The sequence below is a fragment of the Serpula lacrymans genome (assembly GCF_000218685.1).
Source record: "Serpula lacrymans var. lacrymans S7.9 unplaced genomic scaffold SERLAscaffold_5, whole genome shotgun sequence".
Lineage (NCBI taxonomy): Eukaryota > Fungi > Basidiomycota > Agaricomycetes > Boletales > Serpulaceae > Serpula > Serpula lacrymans.
In genome coordinates, this window is record NW_006763294.1 from 409,201 (window position 1) to 433,287 (window position 24,087).

Here is a 24,087-nt window from a genome sequence, read left to right on the forward strand (position 1 = left end):
TCCTTTTACAACCTTGTTAACAGAACACGCAGTTCACCTTCGCATATCAGATATTTTGTGAATTTTCCGATTGCCATATAATGATACAAATTATATCTCATAAGAGAATGAGGCGTCTTGGCTTGAATTCGATATAGAGCATGTTGATGCAGATATGGCGCCCAAATTTCATTTCGAAACGAAATGGCTAAGATGTGAGTTCGTAACACGGTTATCGCGACCGAACTGGTATTCACCCTGGTGTGTCGGTACGTTCTTCGATTTGGTTAACATAATCTGGAACGTTTTCCTTTATGTCAACTTTCTTATCCTCGGAGAAACTGACATCAGTCCAAATTACCACCCTTCGCACATGAGAACATTTTCTCAAGAACGTGTTCGCTTCTGGAGTTGCAGGCTTGTTCTGTTCGACCCTTCCAACTCGAAATCGCGTCCTCAAGAACGTGTTTGCTTGCTTCTAGAGTTACAGGCTACTTGTTTTGCTACAATTCTTTTTCATTGCTCAGTAGTGATCATCGGATGAGCGTTTGAGTGGCTCCTCAACTTAAGTGTCCATGTTCCCAAAGGGTCTGATGCGGGGGTAAATGTTTACAGGTGAGTGGTTCGAATTAGACATTGCCTATTTCAAAGACACCGCGGTCTGATTCATCCTACGAGCGTCCCTGCAGCCCGTGTTCATGTCGTAACGGGAACGTGTCTGCGCTTCGAAGAAACTGCGTTATCTGTCTCCTGGTTGCAAGCACGCCAATGTATCTTGTGCCCTAAGAGCAATATCTTATATCTTACTAATTCTGAGAGTTTCACAGGTTCGCCAGTGGTTCGCCAGACTAATTGTCATATTCTCGTCATGTTCTGCCTCGTGCTTTCCGTTTGAATCGCCAGAAGTATTCTCCCTGTTTATATTTCCCATCATGCACTTCTTACATCTCTGGTTATTGTTTTCTGAAAGCATTTGATAGCGAATCATATGACCATCTACGCAGAATGATATGTTTTCTGATTAGTCGGCCAGGAATACCGCTATACCATCCTTGTGTAATTTGAAACTACAATCGATCTTTCCGAACGATGAAAACCAACCGCTTGCACCGTCCTTTCGTGCCCGTTGCTAATGGCTCCACTGCACATGTCTCTTCGTAACAAGCAGGATATCATGCATCATTTGCTGATTCGATGTTGTATTGCTGCAATATATGGAACGAGTGTAATAAGATATTTTCGGTTTAGTGCCTTAGTCGCTTACACGCCGATAATCAAGCCGGACTTCAAAAAAAAGGTTGTTCCTTGTGTCGTTCCACATCTTTACCCTCTTTTTCTTTCCATCGATACTGTACCGAAGTTTCCTTCTTTCCAAAGCCTCGAGGTATCATTAACGTTGACTAAACCGCCCCAATTTTGCCTATAAGAACCCGCGCAGAAAGCCTTCAATTCCCCAGCGTTTTTCAGCTCTCATCTTACTTTTTCGTGTGCACCGTCGCATTTTCTAAGAGTTTTCATCAACTCTTTGTATGTACTCGAACCAGTTGGGGAGCAGTCACAACCCCCATAGAGGATCCAAGCACTCGTCCGCAGGTTTCTTAGCAGCTCATTGAGTTTCGCCATCGCCCCACTTTTTTCAATCAATCTCACCAGAACCAGTCCTAACAAACTCCAAAAAACCTATACATATATTATATTGAATCATGGCCCCTCAGCCTCCCACCTCGTCGGGCTACAACACCCCAGACTCGCAGCTCGAGTCCATCGTCCCCGTTCACCCGACCTCTGCTCGTCGCCCCGACTACATCACCGTTCAGTCTGAAAACACCGTCTACACCCCCGACCATATCACCTCCAAGTTCTTTAACCGCGGCGCTGATGTCATCGTCTCAGACGGTCAGTTCACGGTCACGCCCACTTCCAAGCCTTATGAGTTCCAGACAACCCGCAAGGTTGGCAAGACTGGGTAAGTTCGCTACATACAATGCTATCAGATGGTTTTCTAATGACTATTCGCAGACTGATGATGATTGGATTGGGTGGTAACAACGGCTCCACGCTCTGCGCTACCATTCTTGCCAACAAGCACCAGATCTCTTGGCACACTAAGGACGGCATCCAGCAGCCCAACTACATTGGCTCTGTCCTTCGTGCCTCCACCGTGCGTCTTGGATCTGACCCCGCTACTGGCAAGGAAGTACACGTCCCCATCTCTGATGTGCTGCCCATGGTACACCCCGATGATCTCGTTCTCGGTGGTTGGGATATCTCCGGTATACCCATGGACCAGGCAATGAAGCGCGCTCGTGTTCTCGAGTATGACCTTCAGCGTCAAGTTGCACCTCACATGGCCGCGCTTGGCAGTCCCCTTCCCTCGATCTACTACCCCGACTTCATCGCAGCTAACCAGGAAGCACGTGCTGACAATGTCGTGCCCGGTGCTGATAAGCAGGCGCATCTCGAGCACATTCGCGCTGATATCCGCCGTTTCAAGAAGGACAATGCGCTTGACCGAGTCATTGTGTTCTGGACAGCTAACACGGAGAGGTACAGCGACATCATTCCTGGTGTTAACGACACCGCAGACAACGTCCTCGCTGCGATTAAGAACTCCCACTCGGAAGTGTCACCTTCGACGCTCTTCGCAGTTGCTGCCATTCTCGAGGGAGAGCCTTTCGTGAACGGTGCTCCTCAGAACACGTTCGTTCCTGGTGTCATTGCCTTGTCAGAGCGCGAAAAGTCTTTCATTGGTGGTGATGATCTCAAGTCGGGTCAGACCAAGCTCAAGTCCGTTCTCGCCGAATTCCTTGTGAACGCGGGTATCAAGCCTTTGTCTATTGCATCGTACAACCATCTCGGGAACAATGACGGGCACAATTTGAGCGCTGAGCCGCAGTTCAAGAGCAAGGAGATCAGTAAGAGCAGTGTCGTGGACGACATGGTGGATGCGAACCGTCTGCTGTACAAGCCCCCGCAGCCTGGTGCCAAGGGTAAGGCAGCCAAGGGCGAGCACCCCGACCATATTGTGGTGATCAAGTATGTGCCGGCGGTGGGTGACTCTAAGCGGGCCATCGACGAGTATTATTCAGAGATCTTCTGTGGTGGGAGGCAAACCATCAATATCTTCAACGAGTGTGAGGTGAGTAGAAGGGTAATACTTATTTACGTGTGTGATGCTGACTATGGCGTGCAGGATTCTTTGTTGGCTACGCCTTTGATCCTTGATTTGACGATCTTGACGGAGCTGCTCACGCGTGTCAAGTACCGTGCGGCTGCTGAGACTGGGGAGCAGAAGGACTTTGCGCCTTTGTACCCTGTGCTCTCGCTCCTGTCTTACATGTGCAAGGCCCCCCTGGTCAAGCCTGGTATGTACTTTACACTTTGAGTTACTCATTCAAACTTATTGATTGATCTCTGTCCTAGGCACCGATGTTGTCAACAGTCTCGGAAGGCAGCGTAATGCTCTTGAGAGCTTCTTGAAGGCATGTATCGGCTTGGAGGGTAGCAGCGACTTGCTTCTCGAGACCAGGATCTGGTAAATAGCTCGCCTGCTAAGATATGAATGCGGTTTTCAACAGCCATGTGTTATGGACTGCACTTGGGTCATTCAACTGGCCGCGAACTCTTGTAACTTGAATTTCGTCATGTCCTGTGTTTGAATATCTGAACATTGCAATGATATATGTTTTCTGTTCCGCAGTGCGTTTTATCTTATTCATTTTGAGCAATCTCGGTCTCGTCAGTAGATTTCCTGACATCGTAGTATTATAAGATATAAGGCCTGTAAGGCTTTCAGCCAAGTGGGACTTGGGTTTACCTGGAAAGGAAGGCGAAATTGACTCGCGCTTTACCATGCGGCCATCTGGAAGAACCTAGTCCCCCCTTATCATGAAGGTTCTTCGATTGCAGGTTCTAGTCTACTATTCTGATATTCTATAGTTTGCTGTTATCTGACTTTTGTTCGAACATCTAGGTGTTATCATTTTACGGCCTACTCCTTTATACAAGTTCTGCATCATGACGGCTTCTAGTGGTCGAGATAGTGCCTCGCAGTCCCGTTTGTGGATGCGGGGATTGCAAGAGGTTCTTAAGAAGGAGGTTATCGAGAAAGACGGAGATGATCAAGACGCTATGGGCATTCGGGAGGCCCTTAGGCACGAAAAGACACTTTCCTTCGACCAGTTCCTTCAGTACGTCCTCCACGATCAGTCATCGTCCAAGGATCATGATACATCAAGCGCCCTACGTGCTGTCGCAGAAACACTTGCTTTCAAAGAATGCATTGCTCTATACGTTTTATCTCTAGAAAAACAAGAAAGCATAGGTACTGGCAGGAATGACTCGGGCGCATTTGCGAGACTGGTCGACTGTGCGCTGAATATGCTCTACAAGGCGGAGTTTCTGCCCCATCCCTCTGTATCAAGTGATATAGCTGCGTTTTACGACGTAGATGGCGCGCCTGCCGGGCTGTCCAGAGTGTCGTGTTCTGCCAACGCTGGAGAGGAAGCCCCCATCACGTTGGCTAATCGAGGGAACGGCACAAGTACTGGCGCGAAAGAGACAGGTTCATCTTCGGTACTCCAACATTCTGCACATTCCCAAAAAAGACCTCGCTCTGAGTCGGCCACGATACACACCATCCACTCACCCAAACGGTACAAACATTCCCCTGAATCAGACGACTCACGCGCGCCGTCAACCACGAAAATAGATATCGCCACTGGTACTCCCTTTGACGAGAACGCCCAGTCTAAATGCTGCGCACGCCTTGTTGACGCGATGAACGGGGGCAGGGATGAGGACGCCGGGAGCTGGAAGGTTCGGTGTGCCAAGCAGGCACTCGATTGCTTCTCGCGAGGTACATGGCGGAAATTCGTTATCGGCGTCGTGGTAGAAGATAATCAGCTCAGAATCGTGTATTATGACCGCTCCATCATTGTCAACTCCGAGCTCATCAATTTCGCACATGAAACAGAACGCTTTCTGTCGATGCTCTTTGTTCTCGACAGTCTAAGGGGCAGCGACCGACTCATTCCGAGTCAGAAGTCTCCCTATATAATGCCCTTTGGCACGACATTAACTCACACGTACCATGTCAAGGCAGAGGAGTATGGCTCTGTAACAACTTCACCCCTAAGCATTGGCCTAACACTTCAGCTTGGAAGGGAGATTTTCAGAGAGAAACGCCTCTTTGGTGCCGGAACTATCGTGTTGCGTGCAAGTGTAGGCGAACCTCCTGCCGATTGTTCATCTGAAGTGCGTGCACTTTATGATGCTTGGCGTATGGAGAGGATTTTTGTCAAGCTCAGTGCTCGATTACACCACGGCAAACATAGTAATGGGACATTCTTTGAGAAACCAGAAGGAGATGATCGTCTCCCGAGAGTCCTGCACATCGAAACCCTGAACAGCTCTCCACCGCAGGATAGTTATTTACTCCTCGGAGACAAATATTCGAAAAGAGTCTGGACGATCGAGGTGATAGGGGAATCTAGACCAATATATGAGCTCAAGGACACATCAGATGTAGCCAAAACTCTTCGTGATATATTTTATTGTCAGTATTCTCCACCATCTAGTTTATTTGCTGTTCATTCAGTCATAATCGCGATCAGGCTACGAAACGTCCTACAAGAACACCCAATCTCCTCATCGCGATATCTGCCCTGCGAATATCAAGTACCGCAGCAAAAATGACGGTGTCGTACAAGGCTTGTTACTCGACTTGGACTCGGCGAGTACCAAACCTCCCTGTGCTGGGAAATTCACGGCATGGTACCAGCTCGGGACGAGTCCATTCATGGCACGCGAAATGTCGCTACCATTATCTTGGAAGCGTGGTAGGAAGTTCAAGTACATGTACAGGCACGATCTCGAGTCTATGTTCTACGTCATGATTTGGCTCGCATGTTTCTCCGAACGTCTGCGGACCTGGATTGCGGCGGAGGACCACTTCCAAAATTTCTTGTTGACTATGGGCCCCAGGGTGGCTTATCATCTAACAAAGTGGGGGGAGCCGTTTGCGCGATGGATGGCAAAGCTGGAAATTGCTTTTAGCCATGCGTTTCTCTCGCCGTACATCGAGGATGCTAGATTTGATGAGGAGACGATTAAAGGAAAGATCAATTTTGAGATATTTGGAAGGATCATGGAGCTGCCATTGGTACTAGATGGACAGGCTCAAAGTGATGGCATGGCTGTTGGTAGCGGTAGCTAATAGAGGAAATCGTGTTTTATAAGGATCTTGTTTTACTTATGTGAATGGTCGTTCTACTATGAATACGCTTCTCGTTTATATATACAGTTTACTTAGTACACCTAGTTATGTCGAGGAAGTCTGATGTAATATCTCTACGGAAGTGAACTGGAAGGTGGAATGAAATTTTAAAACAATTGGCAACGCACTAGTAAGAACTTCCATGTAAAAATTAACATATACATCATGTTATAGACATCTACAAAGACATCGTACAGTGAGCAAGATAAAATTTAAATAAGAACAATTCTTGACGTTTCAACAATAACAACTGGGTCATTTTGGGCTAATATGACACGAGAAATCATCTGCATCAACCTGCACGGCACCCGATGGCTTGCTTGATGGCAGACTTTCGACTGCCAAGGGAGTAGGGAGGGGTCACGCCCGGATAATAGCCTTCATGGTAGGCAGTGGCTTCGGCAGACGACAACTCGTCCACTGCCTCGGAGGTAGAGAGAAGTGGAAGCTTATGCTAGTTTTCGAGTAGTAAGTCAAGCCCTCATATGGATGTAACAGAAGGACGATACCTGTCCATCTGTCGGCAAACTTCCGTCGGGAAATGGAACTTCTTCGTACTTTGGCTGTCCATTGACGTTACTGTCGCAGAGTATGTTGTGGGACTGAGAGAGCATTTGTTTTCAATACATGAGATAGCACCGCCTTGATGGATATGACTGCATACCTTTGCAGTGATCCACTGGAAACGAGCAGTACGAGCTTCGACTTTGTCAAAACGCTGTTCTAACTTATCCAGACGATCTTCGAGTTTATCGAAACGGTCGAGTATGGACTGAAGGCAGTCGTAGATAGGCTGTATGGCACTTGTAGGTGCTGAACATAACAAAGGTATGAGATTGTGGATATGCAATGGCACACTTTATTTATCATTGCAGACAGGGAATGCAGAAGATCTTACAATCATGGAACTCGGGTGCTTGCATGATCGGCGCACGAGGAATCGATAAGCTTAGACTTAGTACTAAACAATGATAACGAATGTCAGCCACCGTTGATGCAAGGAAAAGTGAACTTCACATTATAACTTATGATAGTCCTCGAGGATTCTGGAGGATATATGTGGGAGCGCTGAGAAGTCTTTGCTTTGCTGCGAAGTTTGGATTATCGATCGATCTCTGATCTATGTGTGAGTCCGAGTCTAAAAGATGAGCGTGCGCTTGCTTGACTGAAGCTTACAAACTACACTCCAGCGCTAGTAATCACATGTACTCACAGCCTTCAGTACAAAAATGTCAAAAGAGAAATTTACCTGGATAAGTCTTACACAGCAAACGGAATCTTGTCAAACAGGCATAATCGACGATAACAAGTGATAAAATAAAGAAAGATGAGGTATTTACGTATATGCAGCGAACCGAACAAAATTTATCGCCTTCGAATAAATCAATCCCAAAATACTCATGTAGTTCCACAGTCAGATAGCAACTTGCTGCTACCCCTTCTGATGAAAGATGGTGGTACTATTTAGTCTGCCTTGGGTACGATAAGGTTGCGACGGAGCGTTTCAAAATCTTCATCTACTAAAGTTGTATATCTCTTGAAGTATCCCTCGGCGCTGCCATACTTCTTGCGAACCAGATCAACAAACGCCATCATCGTCTCATATCTAAGTAGCGACAGACAATGGTAATCAAATTCGATCGACCTGACATTAGCCATCAAACGAAGCATGCAAACCAACTTGGACTCGCCTGGAACTCCCCATGTTCAGTGTACCCTGCCAATTATCACGAAAAATGGGTAAATTCTCGAACCGAGCTGCCAGCATGGGAAGAGCAGGTTCGAGACCGGTGGTAGTCAAAGAATAGTCAGTAGATATATCTTCATCGCTGACCCCTAGAATCTACAGGAGCCGTTAAACGTGGTGAACACACGTTGCGAAATGAATAACAGCATACCATGAGAATGAGAGCAGCAAGAACTCCTGTTCGATCCTTCCCAGCTATATACATTTGTCAAGTCGGGTCATTCATTTTAAATGATAACATATATTTGAGCGAACCTGTGCAGTGGAATAGACAAGCCTTGGCAGGCTCATCTCGCAGGTGTATTACAATCTGCTCAAATGCGGAGCACCCTTTCTCGAGACCTTCGTCATAAGAAGAAAGGAATGTCTAATAGTAATATTTCAATAAAAATAAATTTCAGTCAGCAAGAATTTATAATAAAGTGAAAACCAAGTACCTTCAACTCGTCGGTAGCATATGACTGGAGTCTATGACAACTTAATAGAAAGACGAATAAAGAGCAGAGAAATCCTTACCCTTGTACTAGTAAAACTGGATCATTCAATTCCTTAGGTACGATCGGGACTCTAATACACTCAATGCCTTCAATATCGAGAGAAGCTGCTTTGTAGTTTTTGATCTCGTGGTCCGAGCGCATATCATATATCTTGTGAATCCCTAGAGCTCGCAGCTGATTCTTTCCTTCTTCTGTGATTCTAGATGGTTCACCTGAACGGAATATAAGTCCTGATTTGACAACATGACCAGGAGTAGTAGAGGTTGCACAACCGCCAATATCACGGATGTTGATGACGCCGTCAACGACCACGAAGGGAGGAGACGAGAGTATTTTCTGGAGAGACTCTTTTGAATGTGCGGCCATATTTATTTCGGATGCTTTGAGGTTGATAGCGTTCTGGACAAATGAAGTAGGCTCTTGAACATACATCGTTGGTCGAGTGAAAAAATGACTCGGTTTAACGTTTGACAGTCCCATGTGACCTTACTGACTGCGCAGGTCAAGAAGCCCTCTGCGAGAGAATAAGAGCCGTTGATTTGGCTATGAACACAGGATTCGCCTGACAGTACTGTGATGCGACCGTGATCCTTATGTGAAGATCTTCGAATGTTCACTGGGCTGGTTCGTACAAATTGCAGCTGAAAGTGATCCATTTCATATTTAAGTGCAGGTTGGGATAAGGTAACGAATATGTAGCTGGTAATGAGGAGTAACAAGACCGTTGGACATGAAAAGACTTGAAGAAAGACTGAAGGCCTCTCAGGGCAATAGCCTGGTACGGGAAACGCCGATAACAACTTGAATCAGGTGCGACGTCTCATTCGCAATTGAATATATTTGACCCAGTGCAGTCTCATTCGATACTCTGACACCGCTCCACTTTATCGAAGTGTGCGACTTAGGGGTCATCTGGCGCCAATCCAAGGCGCCAACTGCACATTACAGCGGCTCGCTGATATCGGACTGGCTTGAATTATCAGTTCATAAGAACACGGTGGTCCAAAAACTGCGTCACTTACCCCCCGTTGGTCCGGGGTTGAGCGCTGAGCCACGCATTAAAGTGTTACAGTCTCATCGGAATTATTTTCGTGTAATTTCAGGAGAATCTATTTTCTCCGAACTTGGGGCGCATTAAAAACCACGGTACCGGATAATTTCATCTGTGGGGATTGTATAGCTAGGACTCACTATGTGCAACAGTTAATATTGGCGAGCCTCCTGCTACATTTGACGCTTGACACAAGCTTGATCGATCAGGCCTCTGGGCCATATAAAACTCCACTATAATAGTTTTGGAATTCATCACTCTTGCTATAGCAAGTTTTTGAACAATCACATAATTATAACATGGAAAGACGCTGCGTAATACTTCAAAATCTGTTGATGTGATTCAGACTGATAATCAAAAACAAAAAAATGGATTGGTTTGAAAACGCCACTGCAGCGTTAGCATTAGTCTCAAACCCAGAGCTAGCGTTGAGACCTCCGCCTCCACCAGTCTGGATTTGAGACTACTGCGATGTGCATGGAAAGACCGGCATTCGGGGATTACGGTGTCAAATACACCTATCATTGCCGATTCATTTGGGCAAGTGTCATACACGTTCGAAAAGTTCAAGAGATACATGCGTGATAGCGGAAGGGTCGCGAGAATTATTGAAGGAACACTCATATCATCATGGATTATGCTGGAGACTTATTGGCAGATCCGGGCACTCAAACTCACCCATATACAGTACTTACTCACGCACGATGACATCCAACTGTATTGCAGGACCATCCAGAAATTCCATTGATTCCATTGATTCCATTGATTCCACACCAGTACCAGAATAGCAGTAAAGAATAGTGAAAATGATGTACCAGTAGTTGCTTCAAAAGGTGCTGATGCGACCACAGCATATGAAACACAAGGTAATTACGTGAAGATAGTACGAATCATTAGAATGATATGATGAAGAAGTATTAATACAACAAATAAGTAAAGTGAAGCAGAATAGAATGAGTCGAGGAAAGTAATGAGCGACGTAAAGGAGAGTGAGAGTGAGACCGTATGTGAACGAGAGTAATGGATACAGTAATGCAACGAGAGTAAAACCAATAAGGGATATGAAAGTATGTGATGTAGAGACGCACAGCGTCAGTCAACAATGTTCTAAAAATATGAATCAGGACTAGAGTATGAAAAAGGACAAGAAGTTACTGACTGGTTATGAGCTGAACGGTGAAGACCCATGAGGGTATTCAACGGGAAAACGAGACAGCGAGAAAACTGATACACTAGACAAGTACAGTAAAGACAGGCGTAGTAATGAGTGAGTAATAGACTTCAGATAAGCAATAAGCGAGTGGGTTCATGAATATGCAAAAGAGTGTGGAAAGATGCCAAAATATGCAACTAATGGATACAATGTGTTGAGCTATGGATTGCAATCGCAGCAGCAGGAGATAAAGACAAGGAAAGAAAGAAAGAAAGAAATTTTGATAATGAGGACACGTAGATGCAGAGCATAAATGAACGAAATTCTAAAGGCGAGAGTTAGGGATAGAGTATGAAATCAAAGAGAAGCAGCCCACCGACCATAATCGACAGTAGCAGCGGATAATCAGATCGTGCGCATTCTCTTGTTAGCGAACACAGGTTTCTTGGGAACACGAGGTGCGTTGGTGGCAAGAACAGGCTCAGCGTCAGGACACCGCATTTTATGCTCCATGAAATCATCCAAGCGTACTACTTCTGTCGGACACTTGCTGCATTTGTACTTCATCCCGAAGTGAGCGACGTTGATGATGTGTCTTACAAGGTTTCTGGAAAGCATCGGTTTACCACATTCGCAACCCTTCCACCGACACTTCTGGCGCTGCTCATCTGCGTTAGGTTTAATGCTGGAAACAACGCCGTGATGAACCTCGAAATGGGCTTTGACCCGAGCCTGGGTAGCGCCTACCCACATGCCGCAGGGCTTGTCCTCCCATTCGCATGGACGGATGTACATCTTCTCGTTGGGAGGTACAAGTGTATGCGCGTCTTCATCCTCCTCTCGTGATACACAAGCGCTGCATTGATCAAGTATGATGACAGGCGTTGTGCGTGGACGTTTCCAGCCAGTGGAGTACTCGATGTCTGAGGACCGAGGCCCAGCAAGGTGATGACCGTGAGTGTCATAGATAGCAACATTGGCCATGTCACTGGCTTCTAACTCGTCACTGGGAGAAGAGGTTGTTGGGTAGTTTTGTGGTTTAGCAAGAGTAGTCGCAGGAAGGGAGGAGGAAGATGAAGTTTTGTAGGGCGGAAGATCGAACCTAGCGGGAACAAGGGCGAAAGGCCGAGGAGGCCCCTTCGTCATGAGGGGGCCTGCAGTGACACATGGGGAACGCTGGTTCATGGGGTACGACGTTGGCTTAGAAATTGTAGAGACACTAGGAAGTACATTTGACGCCAACGGCTGTTCGACATAAGATTGAGGGGAGAGCGACGGAGGGTAGTCAACATGACTGTAAACCGCGCTTTCAGGTACTTTCCCAGGATACACTGGTAAATCCGCTACAGGAGGGTTGAATGAGCGCAGCTTGGGGGCACTGGCAGCAGTCTTCGAAAGGGGTAAAGAAGTCATCTTAGATGGCGATTTCCTGTAAGGAAAAGAATACAGTTAGTTATGTTTGAAACAGAATAAGAGGAGAAAGATACTTGCCTCGGAGAATATGAAGCGGAAGAAAATAACTTGGTCTGCTGGTCCCGTGGATGTTTCCTGTCAAAAGAGAAAAAGTTAGTATGTGTATATGAAAAGGAAAGAAAAGGATACTTACGCGCGACGTGGCAGAGAAGTTCGTTTGGAAGGGCTATCATTTTCCTTCGATTTGGTACTATCGCTGTCCTTCATACAAATGTCTGGCGTGGGGCTGCGAGGCATAGGTAAGATTGGGAGATTGTAATTGCGCCCATACCTGAAAACAAAAAAAGTTAGTAATGCAATTTTATGGACGAAAGAAACAACGTACCATGAAATATCTTTCTTCATCGGCTTGCCGTACACCATGTTTAAACCAGGTGAAACCGGCATGTAATCTGTCCGTCCATTACGAGTGTCGAACGGTGTTTTCAAATGTGGGACGTCAGTCCATAACCTGAAAAGAAGAGTTGGGTCAGCAAGTCGCTCGTTGATAGCAGCAAAAGAGAGAGAGAGAAGTGAAATGAGAAGTACTTACCCAGTTGTCGACGAAGGTTTAACTGAGTTCTCGCCTGCGAGACTGTAGCCGACCTGGCCGCTGTACACTCCAGAGTGCATACTATGCGACGCCCCACCGGTAGTATCCATCGCCTCGCCAAATGTCAACGGAGGAGGCACTTGGATGCCCTGATGTGAGCTCACAGAGCCAAGTGGAACAACACCGTAATTGTAGCGAAGTAACTCGGTCACGCTGTCCCAGACAGTGTCCCAGAAGGGGCCGGTGAATTGGTTCGCATCGTGGTTCGGTAAGTACGACATAGCAGGAAGAATACGAGGAGCTTGGAGGTGGAAGAATAGAAAGCGGGTGGGTATTAAAGACGACAGGATAGACTTGCACCTGGCAAACTATGAGGAGGAAAGCTGTGGAAGCTTCGAACGAGAGAGGGAGATGGTTTGTGAGGAAGGGGAAGAGGAGAGAAATGGGAGGATTTTATACCTTGGAAAAATAACGAATAAGCGAGGACAAACAAAAGAATCCGGTGGACGAGTGGACGAGGAAGAAAGGGAAGGTGGACATGGGGACGCGCTTTGACCGTGTCGCGCGATAAATATAGTTGTGGACGCGTCTTGGACTTCTGCTCGTCCACCGATCAAGCCACAAAAAAATACGCACAAACTCTTGTTCCCGACTTGTGGAACACTTCATAATAGCTGATGATAAATGACCAGAAACACGGTATCCCAAGCTGGCAGCCTCTTGTGGAACACTAGTGATTACTTGGGCTCATAGTCTAAGATCAGGGTTCCATGAAACGACCACTGAACAACGTAGGAACGAGAGCAAGCTTCTTTCCTGGCACCGTCAATGGTCGTTTCCTGATATTATAATCAGGTACGCATTGACTTTGAACAGCTTTGACCAACCCTCATTATTAGCAGCGTAGAAACAGCTCATACTCTGCCTCCCAACTCCATAGTTTGGATTGTGTGTAGTTATCGTATCGGACATCTGTGGAGATCGCTATGTAATTCCTTGAGCTTGTGTTATTTCTGTGAGTAGAGGGATAACGCACTTTCTTTTAGACGATATAACTTCCAGAAAACTTGTTTTCTTCAGCAAAGCAAACACATTCAAACATTTGTCCTTAAAAGCTGAAGCTCATCGGATTATACCACAATCTTACTGTATCATCGGAGACTTGACGAATGTGTTGTTAGCTGCTGAACCCTTTCGACTCAGGTCAGAGGATCTCGTACATTCAACTGCTAAGATGACGACAAGTTAGTGCGAAAGAGACAGGTGAATTTTGAATAGATGAATGAAGTACTGATATCTCACCTCTCCGATCTGATACACCAGAGGTCAAGAGAACGTCTGATGTATGCAAAAGGGCACGAGTCGAAAATCCCGATCCACAGTACACAGAGACTTGCTCTCCCAGAGTGACTCAGACTAGTTATCGTGATATTTCTGAGTCCTGGCTGACTTTACTGTTAAATCACATCTGCAGGCTAGCGACGCCCAGCGTGCAACCCGGTGCGTGACGAGGTAAAGGCGAACCGTAGCTGAAATCAAGTGCATGAGCTTCAGCTAGAGGTTTTCTGGAAAGAGAAGCAATTTGAGCCGGACTCACAGTCGTCATCGCCGCTTGTCTCATTTTCTGGGCTACGATTTCAAGTTGATATACGATATGTAGCTTATATCCTTATACCGTGAGCTTCTTATCCTTGATTGTGATTGTGCATGCAGATATTCTCAGCTTGCTGCATACCAGTCTTACCCATAAGTAAGCCGTAGGTTATGCTGTTGGGTGATGGGTGCATAGAAGTGTTAGTTATGATAAACATTAGACAAGCCCGTTGAACTTGAACTAGAACTTAAATCAGCCGCGGCCTTGCCAAGTCTATTAGGCTCCTACTACAGTCGTCGTACATTCGACGCATGTGGCCGCGTCGCTAACTCTGCCAGCGACTTCCATAACTCACTACGGCCAACCATCAACACTGAAGAAACTCTGAGGCTGACAAGATGACTTATAAGTCTGCAACTCAACCGTATCACACACACTGGAAAATAGTGTGACCAATGCACCGTGACGTTCTATAGAATCTCTGATGGAATCTACGATGTAAGCAGCAGCGAATATTCCTCAATTTCATTCTGAACGTCGCTTACTCCAGTATTCTAACCACAAACTTGGCTTTCGTGGACTTTCTCAATCACTCTAAACTAAAACTTGGACATTTTTCTACAGTAAAGTCACGACGCATTCGCATTCGCATTCTCAATAGGTCCGTCTTTATTATGCCTCAACTATCTTTTACCCTATCTTGTTTCGACCTGTTAGCGCCTGGGCATGTATTTTCCCCTTTCGCATTGAGCTTTACCGCTAGGTGTATACTATGCACAGTTTTTACGCGTTTACTCGCGAAGCGTATGTTCTGTGGAGACCATCTACCGTCAAACACCAGCAGTGCATAGGACCCACCCAAGTGCCGCTAAGATGCGGCCTTGCATGCTCGCCCCGATGTCCGGCAGACAATAATTCGAGTAAACCGCCGCAGATTTTGACTGCATCTGAACGAGATCGAAGAAATATGGAAGAAAACTGTCTCACGCAATAACATTATATAAGATATATCGATAAACCTGATCTATTTGATGCTATGGTACACTCCATGCAGTGATAAATTCCTGAAACTATGTAACTTTCAATAAACCCTTGATACCATCCACCATCTTTAAAACTCTATCTCTCTCTTTTTCAGCATTTCTAATCCGCGACTTGAGAGTGCTCTTATCATTCTCAAGCGCTTCCTGTATTTCCGCCACCATAACAATCCGCTCTTTCATATCTTTTTCCATTAATCCTACCCTCTCCGTCAAAAATCGAGTTTCGTCCTGCGCTTTGTACGTCTGCTTGATTGCGTCCGCGACGACATCGTTGTTACGTTTGAACTCCTTCTCTAACTCCGCGATACGTGAATATATTAACCGCTTCTGGTCATCTGGTTGGTCGAGTTCTTGGACATTAGCTGTTATCGAGGTTGTGTTTATGGAACAAAGAATGTCGGGAGAGAAATCAGACCCTGTTAGAGATATAAGCAAAGTTGAGAACTTGTGTCGATATAGAGCCAATGCTAAACACACCTACTGAATTATCTGAATGAAATTGCTCACGGTAGTAACCTGTTCTATCATTCTCCATCGGAAGACCTGGTCGCAACTGGGCATTATTGCGCCCTGGATTGATATCAGTACGTTTCACCTAGGTAACGAATGGGAAACAACTGACCGGAATAACTTCGTTTCGCCGAAGGAGTTCTCTGCATCAAGTCTCCATCTGAATGCGCAGTGGGTGCCACGACCCTTTCTTCGCCGACCCCATTGTTTTTTTTGAAATTCGATGGAGATAATTTCGAGAATGACCCCGCTATATAATGTAAAGGGTTGTTGGCAGAAGGCTCCATAGATGCATGAGAATCTTCGGCGGCTAACTGCGATCGAGTACGATGCAATTTTGATGATTCTGGGAGGTCATCTCCGTCTTTGGAAACCCGACAAGGACCACTTTCCTGCCGCTGAGGACTCGAACCTATATGTCCAGTCCCAATAGCGGGTGAAGCGACTACAGACTTCCCATCTCCGCACAAATCTTCAGATATTTTACTCCACCTAGACAGTAACCAGACCATCATCCTCTGTGCATTCGCCTTCGATGTTCCTCCGATCATGCGGTGTGCAAAGATCCGTGAAATATCCTCAAAATGAATACCGTTATCAGGGCACAGCGGGATTTGTGTGAAGAAACCAAAGAGGTAAAGGAGTAGGGAAAGATTTCCAGCGGGGAGGAACCGTAAGAGTATTTGCGCGATACTGATCTGGTAGACCTCGACTTCGTCGTCAACGTTGGAACGTAAAAGGACATCTCGGCTGTATATCCGTCTATGTGAAGGTCGGCGACGGCGACGGGCATTCATTTCTTCGTCGTCTTCAGATTCCGCCTGCTCTCTTTGCTCCTGTCGTTTCACACTTGGTTTGACACACCAGTGCCAGAAGCCATCGTAAAGGATAGGATCAATGATAGGACCTGGAAGGTTAGAGAGGTAGGTAGAAAGGAGTGCACAGACGTCGGGCATAGCCTGTCCGCGCAAGCTGTACTTGGCCCCGAAATCAGGACTATGATCATAGATATCCATCAGCTGAAGATGGCGTTCACGATTCGGGAGAGCTCGGAAAAGTCCATTTTGATAGATACCTATTGATACATTAGTCTGTTCTTCACAACTTGGGTCAAGTCACAAACCTGTTCGATAGAGTTCCTCTATGCATGCAATGACAACGATGGGTACATCGTGTCGATATTCCCCAACTACAACTGCAGATGAGGAATGCAGTAGTGCCTGATGCAGTGGGGCACCGATAACACCTGCTCAATATGTTAGAAATACTAAACAGAACGTGAGAGGTTAGACATACTAAAGTCTTTATCACATTGAGAAGGTCGCTGTTTTTCGTTCTCACACTGCTCCCGCATTGCGCCATCTCTTTTGTACAAGGTTAAGACGTCCTCGTAGAGTAGATAGTCCATTGCTCGATGTTTATCACGACGAAGTAAACCGTCTAGCTTTCGATAATACTTATGAGGGTTGAGTTTGGGAACATACGGTAGCTGTTGTCCTGATGACATATGAGAATCTGGGTCCTCCTCAATGTGCTCGTGGAAACGAGAGGATGGCCTGCTGGAAGATGCAAGACCCTCTATATAGGGTCCTCTCCTCTGATCGTAGAATAGGGGCATTGCAGTCTGACCACAGGCCCGAGCAAGCCTGTCCTTCTCCATGTCCGCTTCTGACACTCGAGGCGAGAGTAGGCCTGCAGGGAGTGATAGATGACGATCACGATTCGTAGTTAAGGACTGAAAGTCGGCAGGCAAAGAATTCCGTTTATGGGCAGCTTCAGCGCCTGGGGGAGCCTGAGAGGAAGTTACACGTGGATTGCCGTTCAAGGGCGAACTTTCGTAGAAGTAAGGTGCAGGTGGGATTTCGTGGTTAGGCTGACGAAGTATACTGCGAGGCGGAGGCCTAGGACAGTCAAATTTACTAGAGCTGACTGGCTGAGACGATGGTCGAGGAGAACTGTGGGGAGAGTCAAGAGTATGGCGACTTGAAATTGGTTGAGGATCGGAAGAACGATGGTATAACGAGGAGAGCGGCATCCTGGAACCAGCAGGATGGTTTGTGAGATTAATCTAAAGCGGGATGGGAGAGAAATAGATAGAAGATTAAGATGTCGACAACGTGGCGAAGAAGAGCCTTAGAGTGTTCGGGCTCAGACCGCTGGTTCAGGCCCTTTTTCAAGGATGCGATGTGGAAGATTCAGTTTCGGGTAGATAGCGGTTCAAATTGATGGTCTGAACCGCAATGGGACAGAGGTACTCGAGGCCCATAGGCTAGAACATGGGATGATTTCATTTCGGACTGAAGGTATCCATCCAATGCAGTCTATCGATCAAAGGAGCTCGTCAGTTCTAGAACTATGTGCCAGAAGTAAGCAGATTGCAACACGTTTAGGAGTGCATATCAGAAGACAAGACTGCCGTTTGAACGAGTACCTGGAAAGAAGGGGCCACGGTAACGTTGTCCAACACACGCCCATGAATAACATTGGCTTGCCTTTAGCGCATTTAGGCTTCATGGAAAATTGGTGTCAGTTAGAGAAACAAACTGCACATTTTAAGCAGCTGCAATAACGGACATGAAAGGGTGCGATCAGTTCAAGCCAATCACGGTAAAAGACCACGGCAAACGCCCGAGAATACGACCCTCGCACAAGATGTACCTCGTTGCTCATCGTCTCCGACAGCGAGGAACGACAGCTCGAGCACGTTTGTGACAGCGACGAGGTCCAAGTGTTTGTCCCTGTTCCTGTTCTCGACAATGTTCTGGACTCCCGCCCAGATCCCGTGACTTCTGAGAGACGTTCCCACGCTCTGGCTCATATAAGTAGACGCCCACCATACTTGCCCCAGATTTCCTTGAGTTCTGTCCAAGTAATCTCGCTTCCCCATTCACGACTTTTACACGCGTAAATTTGGTATGTTATTCAGCATCAAGTCTCTTCTCATCGCTTCCGTTGCTGCGCTCGCAGTAAACGCGCAGAGCACCAGTTCCACCGCTCCAGGCTCTCTCCCAACTGGTCTTACCCCTTGCGTGGTTTCTTGCGTAAAATCTGCCGCTTCTACAGGGGGTTGTTCTAGCTTGTAAGAAAGTATACGATGTCACTCACAGAATGCTCTAAACGTGAATGCTGCAGCACGAACGTCTCTTGCATCTGCACTTCAACTGCGTTCCAATCTGCAGCTCTATCCTGTTTGAAAGCGAATTGTTCCTCAGCGGAAGTACAAGCTGCAACTCAGCTCCAGCAGACTGAATGCGCCAAAGGCAAGTGACACGACATTGTAATGTCATTCGAAATGTCTCATTGGCTTATGTGGGCTCCCTTTTTTGTAGTTTCTAGCTCGTCTAGCTCTGCTTCTGCTTCCGGTACCGCTAAACTCGCAAGCTCTCCCTCAACCAAGGCTTCCAATGCTGCGATAGGCATGGCTCCTCTTGCCATCGAGGGCGTCGTTGGGATTTTGGTCACCTGTGCCGGTGCGTTGGTCGGCGCAGCTTTTATTCTCTAGAGGACTGGTGGAGCCTGGAGCAAGACATCAAACACGAGGGTCCTTCGTCGCTCTCACACTACTAGAACTGGCCTTTTACTTTTCTTGGAATGACTCTGGCACGAAACTCAAAAAAAAAAATTACGTCACGGCCTTGTTTGGTGATTCGTCTCTTTCTCTTCTCTTCTCGCGCAAGCCTGTAGCATTATGAACTTTGTAAGCTTCTTGTGTATTATCAGCTGGTGTCCTGTACCATCACCATATCCTACCTGTCATCATTCCAGGATTTGTGTTAACATAATAATACTGGGATTCTTTGGTCTTTCCCGGTCGATATAACTGTCAGGTTGCTCCAAGGTTTGTTCGCCTCGTGGACAATTGCAAGCTCCACCTGCCGAATCAACACTCAGTTGATGGGATTTCTGTCAGGTTTTCTGATCTTTACATGTCTGGTAACGTACTACATCCATGCAACCAAAGATCGAAACTGAATTTTGAACCGTACCGAAGGTTCAAATGACCCTCATGCATAGTAGAGAAGGACGAGCAGAATTTGGAATCCGCTATCATCCTATCATATATGGGGGTCGATCGAACACTCACGTCGATAGATAGTTTTTCCCCAAAAACCCTTAAAGACCCGAGTTCTCTCGTCACCCCGATGATGATTGTGTCTGGGTGGTTGGAGTACCGTCCCGGTAGGTTGTGACTGGATTGTTGCAATACCAAACGTTACGAACTACACCAAGGCTTTCTTCTTCTTTAACATTATACTAGTAGTAATTTACATTTTTACGCCACTAACGCGTACCGTCTCCAGACAACACGCGCACTCTATGTCCAAGAGTTATGTTGTCTTCCTATTTGGACACATTGTATGTCTGTTCAACGGTAACCATTCTAGGATTCTTGCACGTTTCCCTGATTTCTGGCTCAGAAGATATCGCCGACAAGTATCATAACTTGAAGTGACTAGTAGTCTTACGAACGGCTTCAATGTTCCGCGCAGAAACATAGAACAAAGTAACGAGAGGAAACATACACAACCAGGGCTGGCACTCGATATGAATTAAAATATAGTGAATATGAGGATCTGAACTTGGTAACGAGTCCTGTACGTACGTACTACTATAATGCTACCACCTGAACAACCCTTTATGGTACACGATTCTTGAAATTAAATGAACGTGGAAGAGACAAATGGGGTTCAGCTGCTTTGACAATTCGAACCTGCTTACACGTGCACCCCCTGCCCTAGACCTCCCACAATGTCTCCGTAGATGGCTCGACATGACAAAGCCCTTCGCCATGCACAAGTTCTATACTTGACGCTGTGCACCACATACGCATGTCTCTCGTACATCCCCTCCTGACCCCCCAGCGCCTCACGCCCATCATGATGTCGAACCCCCTCAGCTCTTCGTCTGACTAGAATTCGAAGCTTGAGCCTAAGCCTGAACTCCCTTTGAGCGCCTGCTGACTTCGACCCCTGGGCATTTTCTTCCTACAATAGCCTGAACAATAATATCAACGCCCACGTACGTATGTGACCCAAAAGCCCACGCCGCATCGACGATTCTCAATCGGAACCTTCGTGAGTAGAGTTTGCGGATGCATATGGGACGTTTCACGGGCCATCCGCACCTTCGCTAGGGGGCCCAAGACCACCAGCACACATGGCTCTCTCTTACTCCTTGACAACACCTATCAAACCAGGCGTTTCGTCGCCTTCTCCTAGGCGTAGCTTCTACAAGAAACCCCCACTGACAGCCAGCTTCCTCAGTTCGGCCTACCTCCACCACGGGCCAGCGCCACCACTAAAGCTCAAAACGGTCGCAAGAAAATCATGAGAGTGTTACTAAATATATCTCTCTCACCGCGGGCTTACCTGGCAGTTACCCCGAAAAGAGCGATGCATGGAATCAATTATCTTGATCAGCTGTCTCGTGCTACCATGTTACCCAAGTGTTACCCAGATCTAAAACCTCCAGGAATCAAGAGCTTGATCCGGCACAGTCTGGCCGTCTTTACATTTTTCTAGACCCAACCACGCCTTTTGTAGCCATAAGAAGCGTGGAGTTGATAAAAAAAAAAACACGCAGATTCCGCTCCACCTCCACTTTGCGCGGCTTTGAGCTCTTTAGGCATTTTCCCCCTTTTGTTCTTCCTGTGTGTTAAAGCTATTGTTGCGCTGCACTTAGCTCGTTGGTGAATTAGACTCTAGGCTCTCACAGACGCATCTTCCATCTCTATACGATCACTCTTACCTGACGACGACGCAAAATGTTCAAGCTTTTGTGCACTCTTTCATGCGTACTCGCAGTCTCAGGATTGTACACACAAACAACAAACCAACTCCCACAATGCGCTAGCAACTGTGCTTCGGCCGCTGCGACCGCCTCAGGATGCTCATCCAGGTAAGTGTTTCGAACGAACTGAGCCAGAACTACCCGAAAGATCCAACTAATCACTTGCATTCGTACTATTTGGGTAACTATAGCACTGACTCTTCATGCGTTTGCACGTCAAACGCTTTCCTGTCATCTGCAAACACCTGCTTTAATACTTGTTCTTCGGCTGACCAGGTTGCAGCAAGCGAGTACTACTCGAGTCTTTGTGGATGTAAGTTTGGCCATGATTTGCTACAATCAGATGCTGATTATTTGGTTTCATACATCTGATCTGCGCCTGACGTTTGTTCTGAACTTACCGCACTGCTAGTGAGTACCTCTGTTGGGTTCAGTACGAGTGCGAGCACTGCGGTCTCCAGCAGCAGCGCACCAGATTCGTCAGGTGAGGATATTCAAATAGTTATAATTCACGTGATACTAAATAAAGACGAAGGCACGCCTACAGCAACGACAAGCAGCTCAAGCAGTGCAAGCAGCGTCTCAGGTAGCTCAGCTACCAGCAGTGGTGGTGAAACGACCACCGTCGTATCGACAGTTATACCAAGCACCTCAGGAGTAACGACGATAGTGACATCAATCGTGTCCGAAACGTCACCAGTTAGCACGGCGTCCAGTCCGGTTACTTCGGCGCCTTCGTCCTCAAGTACAATACCGTTGACAACTTCATCGTCAACTAGTGTGACACCTGCGACGACGTTGACTGCCCCTTCCTCATTGACTACTTCGACTGGAGTGAGCACAACTGTGGTGCTTGAGACGCAAACGCCGACGTCGACGGCGACAAATGGTGCTATGGCTACCGCTGTGCGGTTCGTGGAGGGATTGCTGATTGCTGCAGTCGGTGTTCTGGTTCTGTGACGTAATTCATGACGATGAAGTTGGAAGGAATATGGACTATCTTATGGTGGGTGTGTAATTGTTTGGGGACAGGATGGATTTTGTGCGGAATATGTTAGATAGAGTGGTGTACGTTGGGTAGCGCTGGCGTTTTATAAGTACATACCGGGGAATAAAACAGTCGTGTAAGGTCATTGCAGTCTCGGAAAAATCGGGTTTAGCTTGGCTGTAGCAGTACTATTGCTTTTTCGATCATGTCATTTGAAGAACCGCGGTAGTCGGATAGACCGGCGGAGAGACGGAAGACTGAAAGAGGAGAGATGCAGACTGACCCTTTTAGATATATCGAATCAGACTTGTGTTTACGTGCCAATCCTTTTGGTGCAAATGTACGAATGATTGCGGCATCATGCAGAGTGTGTGCACATGTGTGAACCGAGTATGGGTGCAATGTTGTCATGTTCGCCGGTCATGTTTTCTGCGCTGCTGTGCGAGCGTGACTGACGAGAATGATTTAGATCCATTGCACGCATGATGTGTGGCGGCATTGGTGACAGCTACGGTGCGACGTGCGCGGTGCGAGGCCTGTGTGGTTGGCATATATTAATATGATGCTTTGACGTCGGTTCGAACGGCGGGTGTCAATGTGAATTGCGTGAGGAACTGAGTAAGAGAATGGCGACGACTGAGCTGGAGAGCACAAAGGCAGTATACATACCACATATGTGGCAGGACTGAGTGAGGTGAGTACGCGAGAGAATGAATGATGCCGTTGGGGCTGTGACACAGAGAGAATCAAGCTTTAGCGTGAGCGCACTAGCGATCCAGCGAGATTGCCGAGTTTAAATGGATTTATTTATCGCCGGGTGGGGTACTACGAGTTCTTTGTAATTTATATGGCAAACGTGTAGGCTAGCACTTAGTGACCAGGACACGAACTGCGAATACTACTAGTAGCAACTACACTGCGTACCTGTACTAGTTACTAGCTAGCTTCGCGATGGCAGAGTCGACTCGCGCAACCGGAGGCAATCTGGGATCTGGCAGAGTCTAATATAGATTGATTAACTGGGAGACGGAGTTTGAAATATATTGCTATTGCGGATGCCGACGACAAGTGCCGTAGTGTGATGGTCGGATATGGAACAAGGTTGTGAGGTAGGAGACCACCAGCCCGACAATTATCCAAGGACAGACTCGCAGAGAGCACCACACGACCAGGCTGCCAGTGTTATGCAGCAGCGGAGGACAGGGAATCTGAAGTGATGTCGATGATTTGAACGTGTGCTGGTAGTCGAGAGTGGCATGAGATGCAGTGGTTCCTGTGCGAGTCGGTTTTAATGGACCGGTGTATTTTGAGATCTGTGTGACTGTGTGACGGTCACGAGGATGTGTACGTACGTAAGCAAAGAACAAAGGCCCGCCGCTGACCGTGCAAGTGAGCCAACCCTCACAGCCGCTTTTCCCTACTTCCCGCCCTTGTTCTCTCCGTTCCTAACGAT

General features: G+C 46.9%; 9 protein-coding genes across 9 annotated transcripts; 5 read left to right on the forward strand and 4 right to left on the reverse strand.

Annotated features, from left to right (window-relative positions):
- Positions 1–1,682: 1,682 nt before the first annotated feature.
- SERLADRAFT_447429 (uncharacterized protein) lies at positions 1,683–3,681 on the forward strand (the record flags this gene model as incomplete). The annotated part of the gene is made up of 4 exons (XM_007316296.1): positions 1,683–1,945; positions 1,999–3,118; positions 3,173–3,344; positions 3,403–3,681. The coding sequence occupies 4 exons, from the start codon at positions 1,683–1,685 to the stop codon at positions 3,516–3,518; spliced, it is 1,671 nt and encodes a 556-aa protein (XP_007316358.1).
- A 137-nt stretch (positions 3,682–3,818) lies between these two features.
- On the forward strand, positions 3,819–4,492 carry SERLADRAFT_462964 (uncharacterized protein; the record flags this gene model as incomplete). Its single annotated transcript, XM_007316297.1, has 1 exon — positions 3,819–4,492. A coding segment is annotated over one exon (495 nt), but the record flags the coding sequence as incomplete, so codon positions are not given.
- A 421-nt stretch (positions 4,493–4,913) lies between these two features.
- Positions 4,914–5,470, forward strand: SERLADRAFT_462965 (uncharacterized protein; the record flags this gene model as incomplete). The annotated part of the gene is made up of 1 exon (XM_007316298.1): positions 4,914–5,470. A coding segment is annotated over one exon (501 nt), but the record flags the coding sequence as incomplete, so codon positions are not given.
- A 315-nt stretch (positions 5,471–5,785) lies between these two features.
- On the reverse strand, positions 5,786–7,409 carry SERLADRAFT_462968 (uncharacterized protein; the record flags this gene model as incomplete). Its single annotated transcript, XM_007316299.1, has 5 exons — positions 5,786–6,710; positions 6,766–6,858; positions 6,921–7,069; positions 7,155–7,217; positions 7,274–7,409. The coding sequence occupies 4 exons, from the start codon at positions 7,177–7,179 to the stop codon at positions 6,549–6,551; spliced, it is 429 nt and encodes a 142-aa protein (XP_007316361.1).
- Positions 7,410–7,571: 162 nt separating this feature from the next.
- On the reverse strand, positions 7,572–8,884 carry SERLADRAFT_462969 (uncharacterized protein; the record flags this gene model as incomplete). The annotated part of the gene is made up of 6 exons (XM_007316300.1): positions 7,572–7,862; positions 7,948–8,099; positions 8,155–8,198; positions 8,259–8,370; positions 8,441–8,471; positions 8,520–8,884. 6 exons carry the CDS (start codon positions 8,864–8,866, stop codon positions 7,721–7,723), a joined length of 828 nt encoding a protein of 275 aa, XP_007316362.1.
- A 2,113-nt stretch (positions 8,885–10,997) lies between these two features.
- On the reverse strand, positions 10,998–11,613 carry SERLADRAFT_462972 (uncharacterized protein; the record flags this gene model as incomplete). The annotated part of the gene is made up of 2 exons (XM_007316301.1): positions 10,998–11,029; positions 11,085–11,613. The coding sequence occupies one exon, from the start codon at positions 11,497–11,499 to the stop codon at positions 11,110–11,112; it is 390 nt and encodes a 129-aa protein (XP_007316363.1).
- A 3,760-nt stretch (positions 11,614–15,373) lies between these two features.
- SERLADRAFT_436024 (uncharacterized protein) lies at positions 15,374–17,891 on the reverse strand (the record flags this gene model as incomplete). Its single annotated transcript, XM_007316302.1, has 5 exons — positions 15,374–15,762; positions 15,824–15,916; positions 15,969–16,931; positions 16,980–17,102; positions 17,153–17,891. 5 exons carry the CDS (start codon positions 17,889–17,891, stop codon positions 15,374–15,376), a joined length of 2,307 nt encoding a protein of 768 aa, XP_007316364.1.
- An 821-nt stretch (positions 17,892–18,712) lies between these two features.
- SERLADRAFT_462975 (uncharacterized protein) lies at positions 18,713–20,013 on the forward strand (the record flags this gene model as incomplete). The annotated part of the gene is made up of 4 exons (XM_007316303.1): positions 18,713–18,935; positions 18,989–19,116; positions 19,186–19,789; positions 19,848–20,013. 3 exons carry the CDS (start codon positions 18,772–18,774, stop codon positions 19,356–19,358), a joined length of 465 nt encoding a protein of 154 aa, XP_007316365.1.
- A 522-nt stretch (positions 20,014–20,535) lies between these two features.
- On the forward strand, positions 20,536–21,172 carry SERLADRAFT_462976 (uncharacterized protein; the record flags this gene model as incomplete). Its single annotated transcript, XM_007316304.1, has 1 exon — positions 20,536–21,172. A coding segment is annotated over one exon (159 nt), but the record flags the coding sequence as incomplete, so codon positions are not given.
- Between the last annotated feature and the right edge of the window lie 2,915 nt (positions 21,173–24,087).